Raw genomic sequence first — 17,454 nt, 5'->3', positions numbered from 1 at the left:
TTTGTAAAAAAATTGTTCACTTTACTGAAAAATATTTTTTGGAGTTGAGTTACTTTTGTACTGGGTGTGCGATATCTCTATGGATTTCTCTAGAGTACTAGTATTTTTAAATTATATACATATAGTTTTTTTGAAAACTTAAAATTAAACATGCAAGGTACTAATTCAATTATTAAAAATAGTACATTGCACATGCCGTAACGTATTGCAATAACAAAGGTTAAGTTTATACAGAACAAAATAATAATTTGGGCTAAATAAATTTTAGTTTTTTCGTAAAGTACTACCAACACATAACAATAAGAAAATTTTTCGATTTAGATTGGAAATTCATTAAAAACTCAGTGAAATATTTAAGATTGAATGAAAGGTTTTACATATTTTTACATATTCATGAATCCGATTAATTACTCAAATCACAATTGGTGCCGTTTTTTTCGTAAGTTTTTAATATCCTTTTGTTTTTATTTTGAAAAAATTTTCCTGCGAAATAATAATAACTTACCAAGTTACAACGATACGATACCGATAGTGAATTGGAAAAATGAGAAGTCCTTTCTTTTACCAATTATGTTTGTAAGGATATTATTGCTATCGAAATTTCATATTTTTGTGTAGTTATGGTTTTGGTACAGAACAAACATTGTTAAAAGTAAGAAACAAATTAACTAAAAATTAATAATTTATTTCGAAATGTTCCACTGCATTCTGTACCAAAACCATAAGTATATAAAAATATGAAATTTCGATAGCAATAATATCCTTACAAACATAATTGGTAAAAGAATGGACGTCTCATTTTTCCAATTCACTATCGGTATCGTATCGTTGTATCTTGGTAAGTTATTATTTCGCAGGAAAATTTTTTCAAAATAAAAACAAAAGGATATTAAAAACTTACGAAAAAACGGCACCAATTGTGATTTGAGTAATTAATCGGATTCATGAATATGTTTTTTTACTTTTTTGTTTTATCCTTAAGAATTTTATTTGAGGTAAATGGATTTGAATTTTTTATTTAATATAGTACTAATACACTTAAAATGCAGTGAAACATTTCGAAATAAATTCTTAATTTTTAGTTAATTTGTTTCTTACTTTTAACAATATTTGTTCTGTACCAAAACCATAAGTATATAAAAATATGAAATTTCGATAGCAATAATATCCTTACAAACATAATTGGTAAAAGAATGGACGTCTCATTTTTCCAATTCACTATCGGTATCGCATCGTTGTAACTTGGTAAGTTATTATTATTTCGCAGGAAAATTTTTTCAAAATAAAAACAAAAGGATATTAAAAACTTACGAAAAAAAACGGCACCAATTGTGATTTGAGTAATTAATCGGATTCATGAATATGTTTTTTACTTTTTTGTTTTATCCTTAAGAATTTTATTTGAGGTAAATGGATTTGAATTTTTTATTTAATATAGTACTAATACACTTAAAATGCAGTGAAACATTTCGAAACAAATTCTTAATTTTTAGTTAATTTGTTTTTTACTTTTAACAATATTTGTTCTGTACCAAAACCATAAGTATATAAAAATATGAAATTTCGATAGCAATAATATCCTTACAAACATAATTAGTAAAAGAAAGGACGTCTCATTTTTCCAATTCACTATCGGTATCGTATCGTTGTAACTTGGTAAGTTATTATTATTTCGCAGGAAAATTTTTTCAAAATAAAAACAAAAGGATATTAAAAACTTACTTACGGATTCATGAATATGTAAAAATATGTAAAACCTTTCATTCAATCTTAAATATTTCACTGAGTTTTTAATGAATTTCCAATCTAAATCGAAAAATTTTCTTATTGTTATGTGTTGGTAGTACTTTACGAAAAAACTAAAATTTATTTAGCCCAAATTATTATTTTGTTCTGTATAAACTTAACCTTTGTTATTGCAATACGTTACGGCATGTGCAATGTACTGTTTTTAATAATTGAATTAGTACCTTGCATGTTTAATTTTAAGTTTTCAAAAAAACTATATGTATATAATTTAAAAATACTAGTACTCTAGAGAAATCCATAGAGATATCGCACACCCAGTACAAAAGTAACTCAACTCCAAAAAATATTTTTCAGTAAAGTGAACAATTTTTTTACAAATTCTGAAACAACAAAATACACTGATATTTTTTTTAGAGATAAACAAGTACCTTGTGCATAGTTTAAGGCTTGAAGAATATAAAAACGGAAAAATAAAATTTTGAGTTGAGTCAATTTTGTACTGGGTGTGTGATATGCTCTTCACAAATACGAGTGCTGCGAATTTAACATACAACCTGTAAGAATTCCCCACAGTCACTTGACAAATACAATGGGCCTTATGCAAAAACGATTAGTAAAGTTAACAATTGTTTACTACACAATTTTTTCATATAAAAACAGATTTTAATAACCATTGTTAACTTAATAATCGTTTTTGCATAAGCCGGAATATGTTTTACGGGAACATACAATATATTTATATTTATTGTTTTAAATAAAAACATTTTGTAATTAATATAATAAATATGAATGACCGTACTCGTTTGGATTGCAAATTTTTATACATTTTGGAGTTTTCCTTCAAGGACTGTAACGATTATAAGTTTTATTAAAAAAACGATTATTTTCTAAGTTTTATTTTTTGCACTTAGAAAAACAAAAAAGTATTTTTTTGCTTACAATAATGATTTTTTCTTGAGTTTTATTATTTTTTTAGAAAACAATCATTATTTTTTAGTTCTATTTAAAATAATAGTTATTTTTAAATTTATTAAAAGAATCATTCAATAAAACAAAAAATATTTTACTTTTGGCAAGTTTTCTGACAAAAAAATATGAATGATAAAAGTTTTTGCGAAAAAAATCATTTTCACTGTATTTTCACAACATAAAACATAAAAATAACTTGTATTTAAAAAAAAAAACTCAAAGTCAGTCGATAAATTTTTAATCCATAGACCATATTATGCTTTTTGGCCCTTTTTGAGACGTTGTAACAGCGTCAAGGCAACTATATTTATAAAATATTATATCTTCTTTGTTCTTCTAGATATCTTTACATAAAGCTTGATATACAACAATAAATTGACAAAAACTAAATATTTTCGTACATTTTGCCTATATTTAAAAAAAAAACTTATGCATTGAAATTGTGAATCCTATATTTTTGTTCGTCATAAACAATATTTACAAAGCATAATACCCTTCTTACTGTTGTAAATTAGAGTATAAATATACCGAAAAGATTTAGTTGAAGATATCTAGAAGATGAAAGAAGATATGTCAGATGTTAAGACTTTGTTTTCAAGCCTTTGTTTTAAAGCTGACAGAATGAACTTTTAGATGGCAAACAAGATAAAATAAAAGTGCCGAAAATTGTTTTTTTCAAACTTTAGGACACGATATCTCAAATCCCAGATGTGATGGATCCCAGATTCTGATTCAGCGCGGCTCATTCCTACAGAAAAGTGTAATTTGGTCTCAGGGTTTTGACTTTTTTCAGATTTTGTCGATCTGTGTTATTTTCTGAACGAAAAATAAAACTCAAGGGACCATTATGTTCGGAACCTCTATCTAGTTTTATAAGGATCGGACCAAAATTAAATAGAACTAAATGACACATGTTTGTTCCCTTATCGTTTAGAAAATCTGTTGTAATACGCTAAAATAAGACTGCTCTGTCGAATTTTACATAAATTTAACTTAAAAGTTTAAAATTCTCCAAAATTTCCAAATTCATTACGGTTTAGATTTTATTGAGGTTCAAATTTCACAGTTTTTATTTTTTTTTTTCAACAAGCATTAAATTTGACATCAATTATTATCTAAGCTATTTATCCGATTTTAATCGTTTTAGTCCCTATTTAAAGCCTATGTCTTTTGTTTTTATTGTTTTTAACATAAGGATAATTTATCAAAGAATTTTTTAAGTCAAGGTTATCTTAAAAAAATGTATGTAAATTCCATTTTCTTAACTCAACAATATATGAAAAATTCAGAATGGGACAACAACAATCCACATAATTTCCATACAAATTTAAAAAATTTAATTTTTTTAATCAACAATTTATTTTTTGTTTCAAATATTTAAATTTATTTTTGTGTTCATCAAAAAAACTAACTATAAATTTTGAAATTTTTATGGAAATGATGTGGATTATTGTACTAAAAGCTTTTTCTTGTGATTCTCTTATTGTAACATTTTAATATTTTTATATATTTTGTTGATATAAGTTTTTTTGGTAAAGGAATAAAGAAAATGGAAGATACAATTTTAAGATGTCTTTAACTCAAGGACATTTTTTTAACCTTGTTTTTAAACTATAATATTTTAGCAAAAATATTGTTAAACTACAAAACATAAACTAATTAAATAGAAAGATAGTTTAGAAAATACACGATGTAAAATGTAATGCTTGTTTGAAAAAATCCTAAAAAATAAGAATTTTGAATCTCGATAACATCTAAATAGGAACGAATTTAGAAATTTTGGAGAACTTTAAATTTCGTATTTGCACTGTGTCTGTGGGAAAGGTACAAAACCAGTATGAAAATTTTTGAAATTACCCATAGAAAAATAAAAATATCAAAATAACAATAATGGAATTTTTACTTTAAAATATAGTAGTAGTTAAAGTTAAACTATCTTTCTCAATTTCTATAAAAAGTGGACTTTTACGTATTAAACTAACGATTATGGTATAACTGAACTATCTTTTTAGCAATATTTTTAAATTTCTTATAAAACAAACATGAGTTAAACGTCTTCAAAATCCATTAAAATGAGAAATAAACGAGAAGCTGCCAAAATAATGGAAATCTATTTTCCAAATTCCTCATCCGCACCTATACCTAGTCATAGCCTTCAACCCAAAAAAATACATTTCGAAAATTTTAATAGCGAGGAAGATCAAGACACTCTACCACCAACTATCAATGAAATTTCTGAAAACAATAATGACTGTAGTTCTAGTGATACAGACAATGGAATCTATATTGACCCAAATGAAAGTTTTATTCAAAAGATCAGGCAGTGGTCCCTTAAGAATAACATAAGTAATTCTGCATTGAATGAATTGCTGACCATATTAAGGGATCATGATATGTGTGTACCAAAAGATGCTAGAACTACACTCCAAAAGTTCTACAAAACAAATATGGCCAATTTTATGTAACATAGTCGAATATCCTGATGTATTTTCTGTTGGTGTCTACGAAGGATATTCCAAACCTAAAGACGTCAATGAATATTTAATGGAATTTGTAAATGAAGCCAAATTATTATTAGAAAATCTTTAAGTCAAAGTTATCTCAAAAAATGTATGTATCTTCCATTTTCTTACCCAACAATACATAAAAAATTCAGAATGGGACAACAACAATCCACATAATTTTCATACAAATTTAAAAAATTTAATTTTTTTTAATCAACAATTTATTTTTTGTTTTAAATGTTTAAATTTATTTTTGTGTTCATCAAAAAAAAAACTATAAATTTTGAAATTTTTATGGAAATGATGTGGATTATTGTACCAAAAGCTGATTTTCTTGTGATCCTCTCATTGTCACATTTTAAAATTTATATATTTTGTTGATATACGTTTTTTTTTTTTTTTGGTAAAGGAATAAAGAAAATGGAACTCAAGGACATTTTTTAAACCTTCACCTTCGTGAGAAGGTTATATATAAAAGTTTGTCATTCCATTTGTATTTTCTATAATATAATTTTCCGACCCTATTAAGTTTCATGGCAATCATGTCTAAAATATAATGCTACAAATACATACATGTGAATGTGTCAAAAAAATGTAACGGGAAAATTTGTCAATTTAAGTGAAAAAAGACGTGCACAAAAATTTGTTAAATGTGAAAAAAATTTATTTTGTACTTATAAGCACAAAGTGAGAAATGGAAAAGAATAGAAGACAATTTTATAACTCCTGGATGAAAGAAGACTGGACAAAAGGTATGTATTTATAAATTTTGTGTAAAACATAAATTTTAAAATAATTTTGTAATAAACAGGCTGGCTTGTTCCTATCGAGCAGGCACCTGAATGGAGCCATAGTGGACCATCTCATGGAGCGTGGTGCAAGGTTTGTAAAGTTGGACTGCAGTGCCAAAAAAAAGATGTAAAAAAACACGGACTGACAGAAAAACATAGGATAAATTTAAATTCGTTGAAGCCATCAAATACAATTGAAAATTATGGTAAGTCCATTTAATAAAATACAGAATATTCCCACCATCACAACATGTAACATTCCAGTTTTATTTAGTTACTCGGAATTATTTCTAACATTCTTCTAAAGTTTTTACATCTTGACATACCTATGTATGCAGATTGTTTTTAAATATATATTTCTTCATTAAATGGTCAATAGCCTAGTCAAAACATTAGTCTAAATAGTCAATAAACTAGTGCATAGACAAGTCTATTGGCTAGTTTATGTATGTGTTTATTGACTCTTCAGAGGACTAGTCTATTGGCAAGTCCATGGACTAATCTGTTGTATATTCTATGGACTGGTCAATAAATAAGTCTATGGACTTTTCAAACGACTAGTGCAATGTATTAGAATATTGACTACTATAGGTACTAATTTATTGATAAGTCCATGGACTAGTATATTAATTATTCTATTGAATAATATATTGTCCAGTTCATGGAATAATCTATTGACATTCAATTGACTATTCTATGAAATTGTCTATTGAGTAGTAGTAGACTTTTCAAGAGACTAGACAATCGATTAGTCCATGATCTTTTCAAAAGATTAGTTCTCAGAATAATCAATGGACTAATGCAGAGAATAATAAATTGACTTATATACATATCGTCACCTGAAACGCAAACGGCCCTAACTAACCAAAATTTCAAAATCGATTTTATTCTTGATTCTAATGTATTGCATCAAAACAAATGTCCACACCAAAAAATTTTCCGACCAAAATGATCGATTTTATTGACAAAAATCCAAAGGCCCTATCTACAAAAACTTTTAAATATTGAAGGTAAAAAGTCCCATTTATCCATTTTATTATACGCCATTGTCAACTATCATAACAAATGATAGGTTTCACTATTAAACAATTTGATTATATACTACAAAAAAATCGCGTTGATAGAAACAAACTTTTCAATTAAAATAGTTTTTTGCTTCTACTGTAAAATTTTAAAAATGTTAGATAGGGCCGTTTGCGTTTTTGGTGACGATATGTATGTACTTGTATACTGACTAGTCTATGAACAAATCAATAGATTAGTTTATGGACTTGCCAAAACTAGTCCATATACCACTCAATTGGGTAGTCAATGGATATTTTCATGGCCCATGGACTAGGCTTGTCAATAGACTTGTAAATAACCAATATAATAGTCAATGGACTACATTTATATTTATATTTGCAAAATTTTAATTAACATAGGGCGATTTACATATAATGTTACCGTAGCCGGAATAAATATTTTTGAATTCATCTGCGAAATTTGTTGAAATATAAGTAGACACCTGATAACTAATTTTGAAATTTTAAAAATATTAAAAAAAAATCAGAAATTAAAAAAATCAAAATCAACTTATAATAGTGAAATTATTTTGTATTTTAACGTCAAATTGAAGACTGTAAAATATTATTTAATTATTTTGAGGATAAGAGCCCGCGCATCTCCGCCAAATTTTGCAAAATGTGTTTTATTTTTCAAAAAATGAGGTGTTATTATTAATTTTTGAACCATTTTGTAGCAAAATCATAACGTATATCAAATTGTCCTTCCAAAAAGATAGAACTTAAAATTGGTAAAAAAAAGTTTTTAGTTATTAAAATTTCCCCCAAGAATTTTGTAGTTGTGATGATGCATAAAAGTAAATATGCCGGTACGAATTTTTGTTCAAATTGGATAACGCTTACTCGGTTAAGTCGGAAGTCAAAAAAGGGGGTAACAGTATCTGCAATACTCCATTTTCAAACATTAAACAATTTTGTTAAATGGATTTAAAAAATGAAAATTTTCTATACCGGATTTCATAGGGGATATGTATAAGAATTAAACATAAAAAGAATAAGTTCAATACCTCTAGTAGTTTTGCGAACCTGCTATGTGAAGTTGAAGGTTTTCGGGAAAAGGGCAATGACAATAATTAAGTAAAAATGATATTATTACAAATTGTTGCTTAATTTTGATGAAGTAAATTAATATTATCATTTCCGAGTTCATGGAAAGTTGTTGTTGATAATTTTTCTAAAATCCAGAATCATTAAGCCTTTTCAAACCGGGGTCAAAGTCAAATTTATGTGAATTTGATATTTTTCATTAAAATACCAAAATATTGTGTAATTATGAATACATTTGGACAAACTAGGCGAAAATATATCCAGAAATCTAGAAATCAAACTTCTTCAAAAAATAACCCTATGAGGTACATGGGGTCAATTCTACAGACATTTTTTAAAATAAATTTTCTTAAAGAATTAATAGATATATGTATATCGAGTATTTGGCATAACGTATAATAACTTTTAAGAAGTTCCATCAGTATCCATCAACAATTAACAACATCATGCTCTTATTTGTTCAAGATCATAAAATATTCAAAATTTTTATTTTGACCCCGGTTGTTAAAGAATTAATGATTTAATTTCGGAAATTTGATCAGAAATACCTTTCCATGGACTCTGAAATAATAATATTAATTTACTTTACCAAAATTAAGCAACAATCTGTAATAATATAATTTTTACTTAATTATTGCCAAAAATTGCATTTTTTTAGAAATCCTTCAACTTCACAAGCTACTTCGTTAGCGATAAATTGTAGTATTTAATTGAATTAAAATTAAGCCCTACAATACGTGGTAGCCAGTGTTCTAATAACGAAAATCTTATTCTCGGGAATTTTTAGTACCATAAACCTTCCGCGGCAAATCGAATTTTCTAAAACCATCCACAAACAAATTTACATGTATTTTTAACATTATAATCTATTATTTGGATACTAAATTTGAAAGAGTGATTAACCGCAGCCCCTACCCTTGCTTTTTCTCCTTGTAAAACAATGACACCTGAAACTTTCCGATAATGTATTAAAAAAGATAAAATTTTGTTTAGATTAAATATCGAAAACTTCAAAGCATTTGCAGCGGATTTTTTTTAACGCTGGGAAAAATTGTATACTTTTCCGACGTACTATTTTATATGCTATGTAGTATGAATGTGTTGTTATACCTAAATGATATTTGGTGGTGGGAGATAAAAAACCTACATACATAAATAAATTACTTTAACAATAATTGTTCAAATTTTATTAAAGGTATATTAAAAACATCAAAAGAAAGTAAGATTTTTGAAATAAGATTGGCAATGTATATATCTACGCACACAAGCATAATATCCGTCGACCATTTATGTGATCTATTTCCCAAAACACTACAAATTAATAACAAATCACTTACGTTAAAAATGCATCGAACCAAATGTTCGGCTTTAATTAAGTATGTTATTGCGCCAACACTACTAGAAGAATTGTTATTAAATGTTGGTAATGGAAAATATTCTTTAATAGTTGATGAATCAACTGATATATCTAGAGTAAAGTGGATGGCAATTTGTATACGTTATTTTAATCAAAAGGAAGTCAAAATAATGACAGAATTTTTAGGAATTTTGGTTGTGGAGGAGGCAACAGCAGTTGCGTTATATGAAAGTCTCCGAGAATTTTTAAAAAGAAATAAGCTAAGCATAAGTAATTTAGTTGCTATTGGTACCGATGGGGCTAACAATATGTGTGGGTCCAGGAATTCACTTTACTCCCTTCTAAAGAAAGAAAATTCGTCAGTCAAATTGGTCAAATGTATTTGTCATTCTTTAAATTTGTGTAGCTCTGAAGCAGCCAAATCAATTCCCAATTCTGTGGAATTTCTCGTTAAAGAAACGTACAATTACTTTTCAAACTCTCCATTGCGGACACTTAAGTATAAAAAAATTTTTGATTTAATTAATTTGGGTGTAGACTCAAATAAGTTTTACAAACTAGTACAAATTTCAAATACAAGATGGCTATCATATGGAAAAGCAGTTAAAAGGGTATTGGAGCAGTGGCTTGAGTTGCAATATCATTTCAACATTATAGCAACTAATGATAACGAGAAAATGGCACAACATATATCATTTGAATTACAAAACAACACAAATATATTGTATTTACTATTTTTATATCCAATATTAAGTGAAGTGAATTCTGTCAATTTATTATTTCAAGGAGAAAACATTGACTTGTATTCCGGTTATGAGCACTTAGTGTTGCTTTTTATGTCAATTTGTTCCAAAATTATTAAACCTGAATTTATTGAAAACTGTGCCGATAAAATGTACATTATAATAAATAATGAAGATTGTTATTTAGATGTTGACGATATTGAAGTTGGAATAGAATGTTCAGAAGAATTGAAATATCTCCCGCTATCGGACGTTATTGAATTTAAAAAAAAACTGCTTTCGTTATTTAAAAATATTGGCAATGGAAATGATTAAGAGATTTCCTGAAAATATAAAAAATTTGGAACATTTTAGAAATTTACAGTTTAAAAATATTAAAAACAAATTTGAATCCGTATATGGCATTTTGAAAAATTCTATGGATGATGAAATTGCAATAAATACATATGAAAACCAATGGAATAAATTACAACATATTGACTTGCAAAAACACACAAACAACAATATACCTAAGGACATTTTTGGGTTTTGGGCAAAAAATGTTGGAATCATTAATACGAATCAAATCTTATTTAAACAATTACAATATATGTTGCTATAAATTTGAAGTTCCTGAATCTATGGTAAAAAGGTTTAATTCAGATAATATGTATAAACAACAACCAATTGAAGAAAACGACGATGAACTTGAGGCATATAATATATTGACATTCTGAAATGGCTTTAAGTAAGTTTGTTCTTTTAATATAAACGCTTTCAATTGTTTAATTTAATTTGTTTAGTTTCAGGAAATATATTTCAAGATGATCTCATTTAAGGGATTTTTACATTATATATTTAATTTTGATGTAGAGATATCAAAGTAATCCTTGACCAATAAAATATTTGCAATTTTCTTGCTTAACCGTCATAAAAAAAATTATATTTGTTCAATTAACAATCGGTGTCGTAGAGTTGTATTAAATGTGGTATTTTTCCATATATATACAGTTTTGTTTTCAAAAGAAAACAATTATAAAAAAAATTATAATTAAATTATAGGTTTTCTGTCAATTCAAACTCATTCAAACCCAAATTCGTACTTTTTGGTAAACTATTTAAAGCAAGAAAAATAAATGTAAAAATGTAGCCAAAAAACTACATAATACTATTACAAGAAACAATATACAGGATTGTTACAGAATTCCATTCGATCGAAATAACAAAATTATAATTATAAACCACTTTCTAAAGGAATGGAATTCTGTGATAAGCCTAATAATGTTATTATTTATTATTGAAGACATAATATAACTTTTTCATGTATGTAAATATTTTGGGGACAAATTTGAGGATTTCAATTTAAAATTGGGGATTTTTTGGGGACTTCGGGCTTAAGATTGGGGACATGAGACAAAATTTTTCTGGCAACACTGATGGTGAAGGGTATATAAGATTCGGCACAGCCGAATATAGCACTCTTACTTGTTTTTAAACTATAATATTTTAGCAAAAGTATTGTTAAACTACAAAGCTTAAACTAAAACCATTAATATTAAATAGAAAGATAGTTTAGAAAATACACGATGTCAAATGTAATGCTTGTTTGAAAAAATCCTAAAAAATAAGAACTTTGAATCTCGATAACATCTAAATCGGAACGAATTTAGAAATTTTGGAGAACTTTAAATTTCGTATTTGCACTAAGATGTGTCTGTGGGAATGGTACAAATCCAGTTTGAAAATTTTTTGAAATTACCCATAGGAAAAATAAAAATATCAAAATAACAATAATGGAATTTTTACTTTAAAATATAGTAGTAGTTAAAGTTAAACTATCTTTCTCAATTTCTATAAAAAGTAAACTTTTACGTATTAAACTAACGATTATGGTATAAATGAACTATCTTTCTAGCAAAATTTTTAAATTTCTTACAAAACAAACATGAGTTTAACGTCTTCAAAATCCATTAAAATGAGAAATAAACGAGAAGCTGCCAAAATAATGGAAAGCTATTTTCCAAATTCCTCATCCAAACCTATACCTATTCATACCCTTCCACCCAAAAAAATACATTTCGAAAATTTTAATAGCGAGGAAGATCAAGACACTCTACCACCAACTATCAATGAAATGTCTGAAAACAATAATGACAGTAGTTCTAGTGATACAGACAATGTGAGCTATATTGACCCAAATGAAAGTTTTATTCAAAAGATCAGGCAGTGGTCCCTTAAGAATAACATAAATAATTCTGCTGACCATATTACGGGATCATGATATGTATTTACCAAAAGATGCTAGAACTTTGAAAAAAAACACCTACGGAAGTTTTGAGTCGTTGCATGGGTGATGGTTCCTGTTGTCATTATCGTCTTGAAAATGGACTTACAGACTTTCTTCTTTTACAATAAAACAATAAACATAAATTTTAACATCGACGGGTTGCCTTTAACAAAAAGTTCTACAATACAAATATGGCCAATTTCATGTAACATAGTCGGATATCCTGATGTATTTTCTGTTGGTGTCTACGAAGGATATTCCAAACCTAAAGACGTCAATGAATATTTAATGGAATTTGTAAATGAAGCCAAATTATTATTAGAAAATGGAATTTGTTTTGAAAACAAATTGTTTGAAATAAAAATCGGATGTTTTATTATGGATGCACCAGCAAGGTCATTTGTGTTAGCCATCAAAGGACACAGCGGTTATTTTTCGTGTACTCGTTGTATCCAAAAGGGATCAATGTATAAAAACCGTGTTGTTTTCCCATATATAGAAAACATACCCTCAAGAGATGATATCTCTTTTAGGCATAAAGCTCCGGAACATCATAACATTGTTAGTGTTATTGAAAGCCTCCCAATAGACATTGTTCAACAAATCGGGTTAGATTATATGCATATAATATATTATAGCTTGAGCTAGAAAGAAAGGTTAAATGTTTTCACTTAATTCTTCGCACATTTCCAATATTTCAACCCAATTAATTAGCTTAAAAAACTGTGTTCCCATAGAATTTAGCAGGAAGCCACGATCATTGGATGATCTTGAGCGCTGGAAAGCTACTGAACTACGGCAATTTTTATTATATTATGGGCCACTAATTTTAAGACCAATATTGTCTAAAGAGATAATAGAAAGAAGAAAGTAGAAATTAATAATAATCAACATGGCGTTTCAAAACATTTGTGGCACGAATTTGTTAGAGATATACAAAATCTATACGATCAATCGTTTTTGACATGTAATTTCATTATATTTTACATCTATATGATGACGCTAAATCATATGGGAGCCTAGAAATAATAAGTGCATTAAAATTTGAAAACCATCTTCAAATGTCAAAGAATCAAATAAAAAAATCAAATAATGTGTGTTCGCAGTTATATAGAAAACAAGTTGAAAGAAGTCTAACTTTAAGACAAGAAGTTAATGAAAATGAAACTTACTTTAGCAAACAGACACATTGTACGGAATGCGAATGCTTTTCATATGTAAAATGCAATAACTTTCACTACTCGATAGACGAGCCAAGCAATTTTTGTTTTGTGGGTGAAAAAGTTATTAAGATTGAAAACATTTCTAAAGTAAACAAGTATGAATGTATAGTCGGGCGTAGCCGACTATATAATACCCTACACCTGTCAGTATGTATGTTAAAAATGGGGATTATTTAAAAAAATAAAGCATTTGGTTTGTTTTTTTTTAACTTTATTTCGGAGTATTTTTACTTTTATTTTGGCAAAAAAAGATTTTTTTACAAGAGGGTTCAAAGGGGAGTAGGGCAAAATATGGCCCTATCCTTAAAAATGTTGGTAGGGGAGTTAAGTCTTCTTCAATATTATTTATGTAGAATTTAAAAGTGTTATTAGTGTTTGTAAGTGAATTTTGACCTTTAAGTCATTTTTTGAAGGGGAGTTTGTATGGGGGATAGGATCAAATGAAGCCCGATCATTACAAAAATCGATAGTGTCATTTAAAGTTCTATAAAACTAAGTTTTGTCGACTTTTGTTAACATAATAGATCATTTAAATTAATTATAAGTCAAAAGGCCCTATTTGGGGGGTACGGTTGTATTGGGGCTAGTCGAAATAATGGACCGATTTTAACCATTTTCAATAGGCTTCGTTCCTGGGCCAAAAGAAGAGTGTGTGCCAAATTTCATCTAATTATCTTCAAAATTGCGCAAAAGGTTTACATGGACAGCCAGCCAGCCGGCCAGACCGACGGACGGACGGACATAGCTTAATCGACTCAGAAAAAGATTCTAAGCCGATTGGTATACTTTAAGGTGGGTATTGGACGAATATTTTTCTATGTTACAAACATCAGCACAAACCCAATATACCCTCCCCACTAAAGTGGTGTAGGGTATAACAATATACCACAATTTAAAGGATGTATAGCCAAGAACTTGAAATCTTTATTTGTTAAACCAATAAAATCAGAAACCTTTAACATTTATGAATCGGATCAACTAGAATTTGAACACCAAATAATTTTTTCTTTAGCAGAAATTACCACTAAAGCGGCTGTTTTGAAAACTAATAACATTATTGCAGTTTTTCCATTAATAAATTAAAAATGACATCTAAAAATAACGGTAAGTTTTGCTTTTGTATTTCAAAATTATTGAAATGTAAACTTACTTTTATTTTTTTCGTAGAAAATATACCTATTTATATAAGCCACCAACAACTCAACCCAGAATATCAATATATTAATTTAAGAAATATACCTCAAGGCAATTAAAAGAACCTAATTTTTTAAATTTTTATAACAAATAAATTATATTTGGCTATGCCGTATCTGAAATACCCTGCATCAAAGCGTCTGTAAAGTGAAGTAAATTTTAAAAATAAGTTCCATTAAAATACAAACGAATTCTAAATGTTTGCAACACTAAAAAGACAACAGTATATAATCTACAGTAGACTAAACTATGGGATATTCTATAGTCTAGACTACAGAATAGATTATAAACTTAAGACTAGAATAAAGACTAGACCATAGACTAGACTAGTCTATAGACTAGACTATAGACTAGACTACAGACTAGAATAGAGACTAGACTATAGACTAGAATATAGACTAGACTATAGACTAGAATATAGATTAGACTAGACTATAGACTAGAATATACACTAGACTATAGACTAGACTATGTACTAAAGTATAGACTGGACTATAGACTAGACTATAGACTAGACTATAAACTAGAATAGACTATAGACTTGAATATGACTAGACTACAGACTAGACCATATACTAGACTATAATTGCTTATTTCATAAGTTTTTAAAGTAATTTTCTGAAAACATGTATCCTTATTTATTTGCAATATGTTTCAATTACTCTTATGGTTATATGACCAATATTCCGAAGTATTACAAACTGAATGACAAAATCAATATACCCATGCTTAAAGGAGATTGTCACACTTCGACATGAAGTAAGACAGATAAAATTGCACCCAGGAGAACATTCTGGTATAGATTTACTGCCTTCACTCCCATTTTTTACTTCAACTTCATTAAAGGAATTTGAGGAAAAAATTAAAGACAATGACATGATTAAAAGCCAATTTGTAAGTACAAATATTTTAAATTTGTTAATATGTATCATTTTTAATATACTTTAATATTTAAGAAATATTTTATTGACCGCATTGGTGGATGTGACATGAGACAATTTCTCAAGGCATCTGTAAAGGCTGTCATTAGCGACGATCTCGCTGTTGATCTCACTTGGCGTGGAACAGCAACCAAGCCTAGTATTCAGAAATTTGCTGTTTTTAATATAATAAAAGGTATTTCTAAATCTTCATTTATAAATCAATAATATTTATTATAATTACATTTTCTTTCGTTCTTAAGATATATGTCATGTAAAATACAAAATAGCGTCATCGTACGAAATAAATAAGTTTACACAACAGCAATTCCTTCACGCAAAAGACCGCGTTTCCAAAAAACAAAAAAAAATAATTTTTCAACATATTTATTTTTATTTTAGGAGAAAAAACAATAATTTCATTTAACTTTTTAAAACATAAGAAACAAATGATAATTTTAAAAGAAAAACATTAATTTTAATTAAAACAAAACGAAAAAAAATAATTAATTTCCTGCTTATTTTTAAATAACAAATCATAATTGTTTAAAAAACAATATTTTAAATCCCAGGAAAAATTATAGAACTTGTTCTAAAAACTACTAGTTCTAGAACGAGTGAAAACAGAACCTCTTCAGATTCTTAAACAACAGCCTTGGAACTACTTCTGGAACCCGTTCTTTAGAATATTGTTGTGGTTCTTAAATACTTCTAAATAGTTTTTAAGAACTATTTCTTTGAAACTAGTTATACATTCCTACTACACTAGTTCAATGGAACTCATACTTGTTCCGAAACAACTTCTTGGAATTAATTAGGAAAAAATATCAATAAATTAAAAATTTATAAACTTATTTTTATCGAAATAGAAAACACGTTCAAATCATTTTCTGAGTCGATTAAGCTATGTCCGTCTGGCCGGCTGGCTGTCCATGTAAACCTTTTGCGCGAGGTACAGGCCGCAATTTTGAAGATAATTAGTTTATAAAAATAAAATGTAATGCAAAAAATAAAAAGTTGCAATGTAAGTAGTTATTTATATTATGTTGGCTCGTGTTAGGGGAATAATGGGAGACATTATAACACCCCTACCGTTAGTTTGAGGCTCCGACGAAACCTTAAATATTTGTTTTGGTCTTAACATATATATAATTATTAAGATAATAATGCATAAAATAATTATTATATCAATACTAAAACTTATAGTTTTTGTTTTCTTATCATGATACAGTATATTGTTTAGGTTTTCTTCATACTTTATTTGTTTAAGATATATTGTTTCTAGCTTCAAATCATTAATAGTTACATTTTCATTACTTCTAATTTTCGTTATAATGTTTGGAAGGATTATTTTATCTTTGATTCTTAAATTAACATTAGTAAAATTTTTGTTTTTAGTTATTATATTACAATTCTCAAATTTTATCAAAAAGGTTCCTTTTATTTCTAGTTTATTGTTGTTATTACAGTTATTGTTAACATTTTGTTCATAATTTTTAAATATTAATAATCCTGGAAGTATTTCTGTTACATCTTCGTTTTCAAAATTTTTCATTGAACAATTTGCCTCTTTAAATTCTAAAATATTCTGTATACACTTATTTTCAATTCTAATCAAATTTTTTTC

General features: G+C 27.4%; 2 protein-coding genes across 2 annotated transcripts; both read left to right on the top strand.

The window, feature by feature from the left end:
* The first annotated feature begins 5,754 nt into the window (after positions 1 to 5,754).
* Positions 5,755 to 11,369, top strand: LOC124419850. Its single transcript, XM_046950664.1, has 4 exons — positions 5,755 to 5,974; positions 6,034 to 6,219; positions 9,320 to 10,951; positions 11,007 to 11,369. Exons 1-3 carry the CDS (start codon positions 5,917 to 5,919, stop codon positions 10,537 to 10,539), a joined length of 1,464 nt encoding a protein of 487 aa, XP_046806620.1. The 5' UTR covers positions 5,755 to 5,916; the 3' UTR covers positions 10,540 to 10,951; positions 11,007 to 11,369.
* A 4,414-nt stretch (positions 11,370 to 15,783) lies between these two features.
* On the top strand, positions 15,784 to 16,191 carry LOC124419251 (the record flags this gene model as incomplete). Its single annotated transcript, XM_046947876.1, has 3 exons — positions 15,784 to 15,801; positions 15,864 to 16,023; positions 16,091 to 16,191. Coding segments are annotated over exons 1-3 (279 nt in total), but the record flags the coding sequence as incomplete, so codon positions are not given.
* Positions 16,192 to 17,454: the final 1,263 nt, after the last annotated feature.

Source organism: Lucilia cuprina, chromosome 4, assembly GCF_022045245.1.
Source record: "Lucilia cuprina isolate Lc7/37 chromosome 4, ASM2204524v1, whole genome shotgun sequence".
NCBI classification, from domain to species: Eukaryota; Metazoa; Arthropoda; class Insecta; order Diptera; family Calliphoridae; genus Lucilia; species Lucilia cuprina.
This window is presented reverse-complemented; position numbering and strand designations above follow the sequence as displayed.

What these genes read in the sequence shown, in the direction of transcription:
- LOC124419850 (XM_046950664.1), top strand. Translation starts at nt 5,917, where the DNA reads ATGGAAAAGAATAGAAGACAATTTTATAACTCCTGGATGAAAGAAGAC. An exon ending in GAAAGAAGACTGGACAAAAG is followed by an intron (nt 5,975 to 6,033) that starts GTATGTATTTAT and finishes TGTAATAAACAG; the next exon opens with GCTGGCTTGTTCCTATCGAG. An exon ending in AAATACAATTGAAAATTATG is followed by an intron (nt 6,220 to 9,319) that starts GTAAGTCCATTT and finishes ATTTTATTAAAG; the next exon opens with GTATATTAAAAACATCAAAA.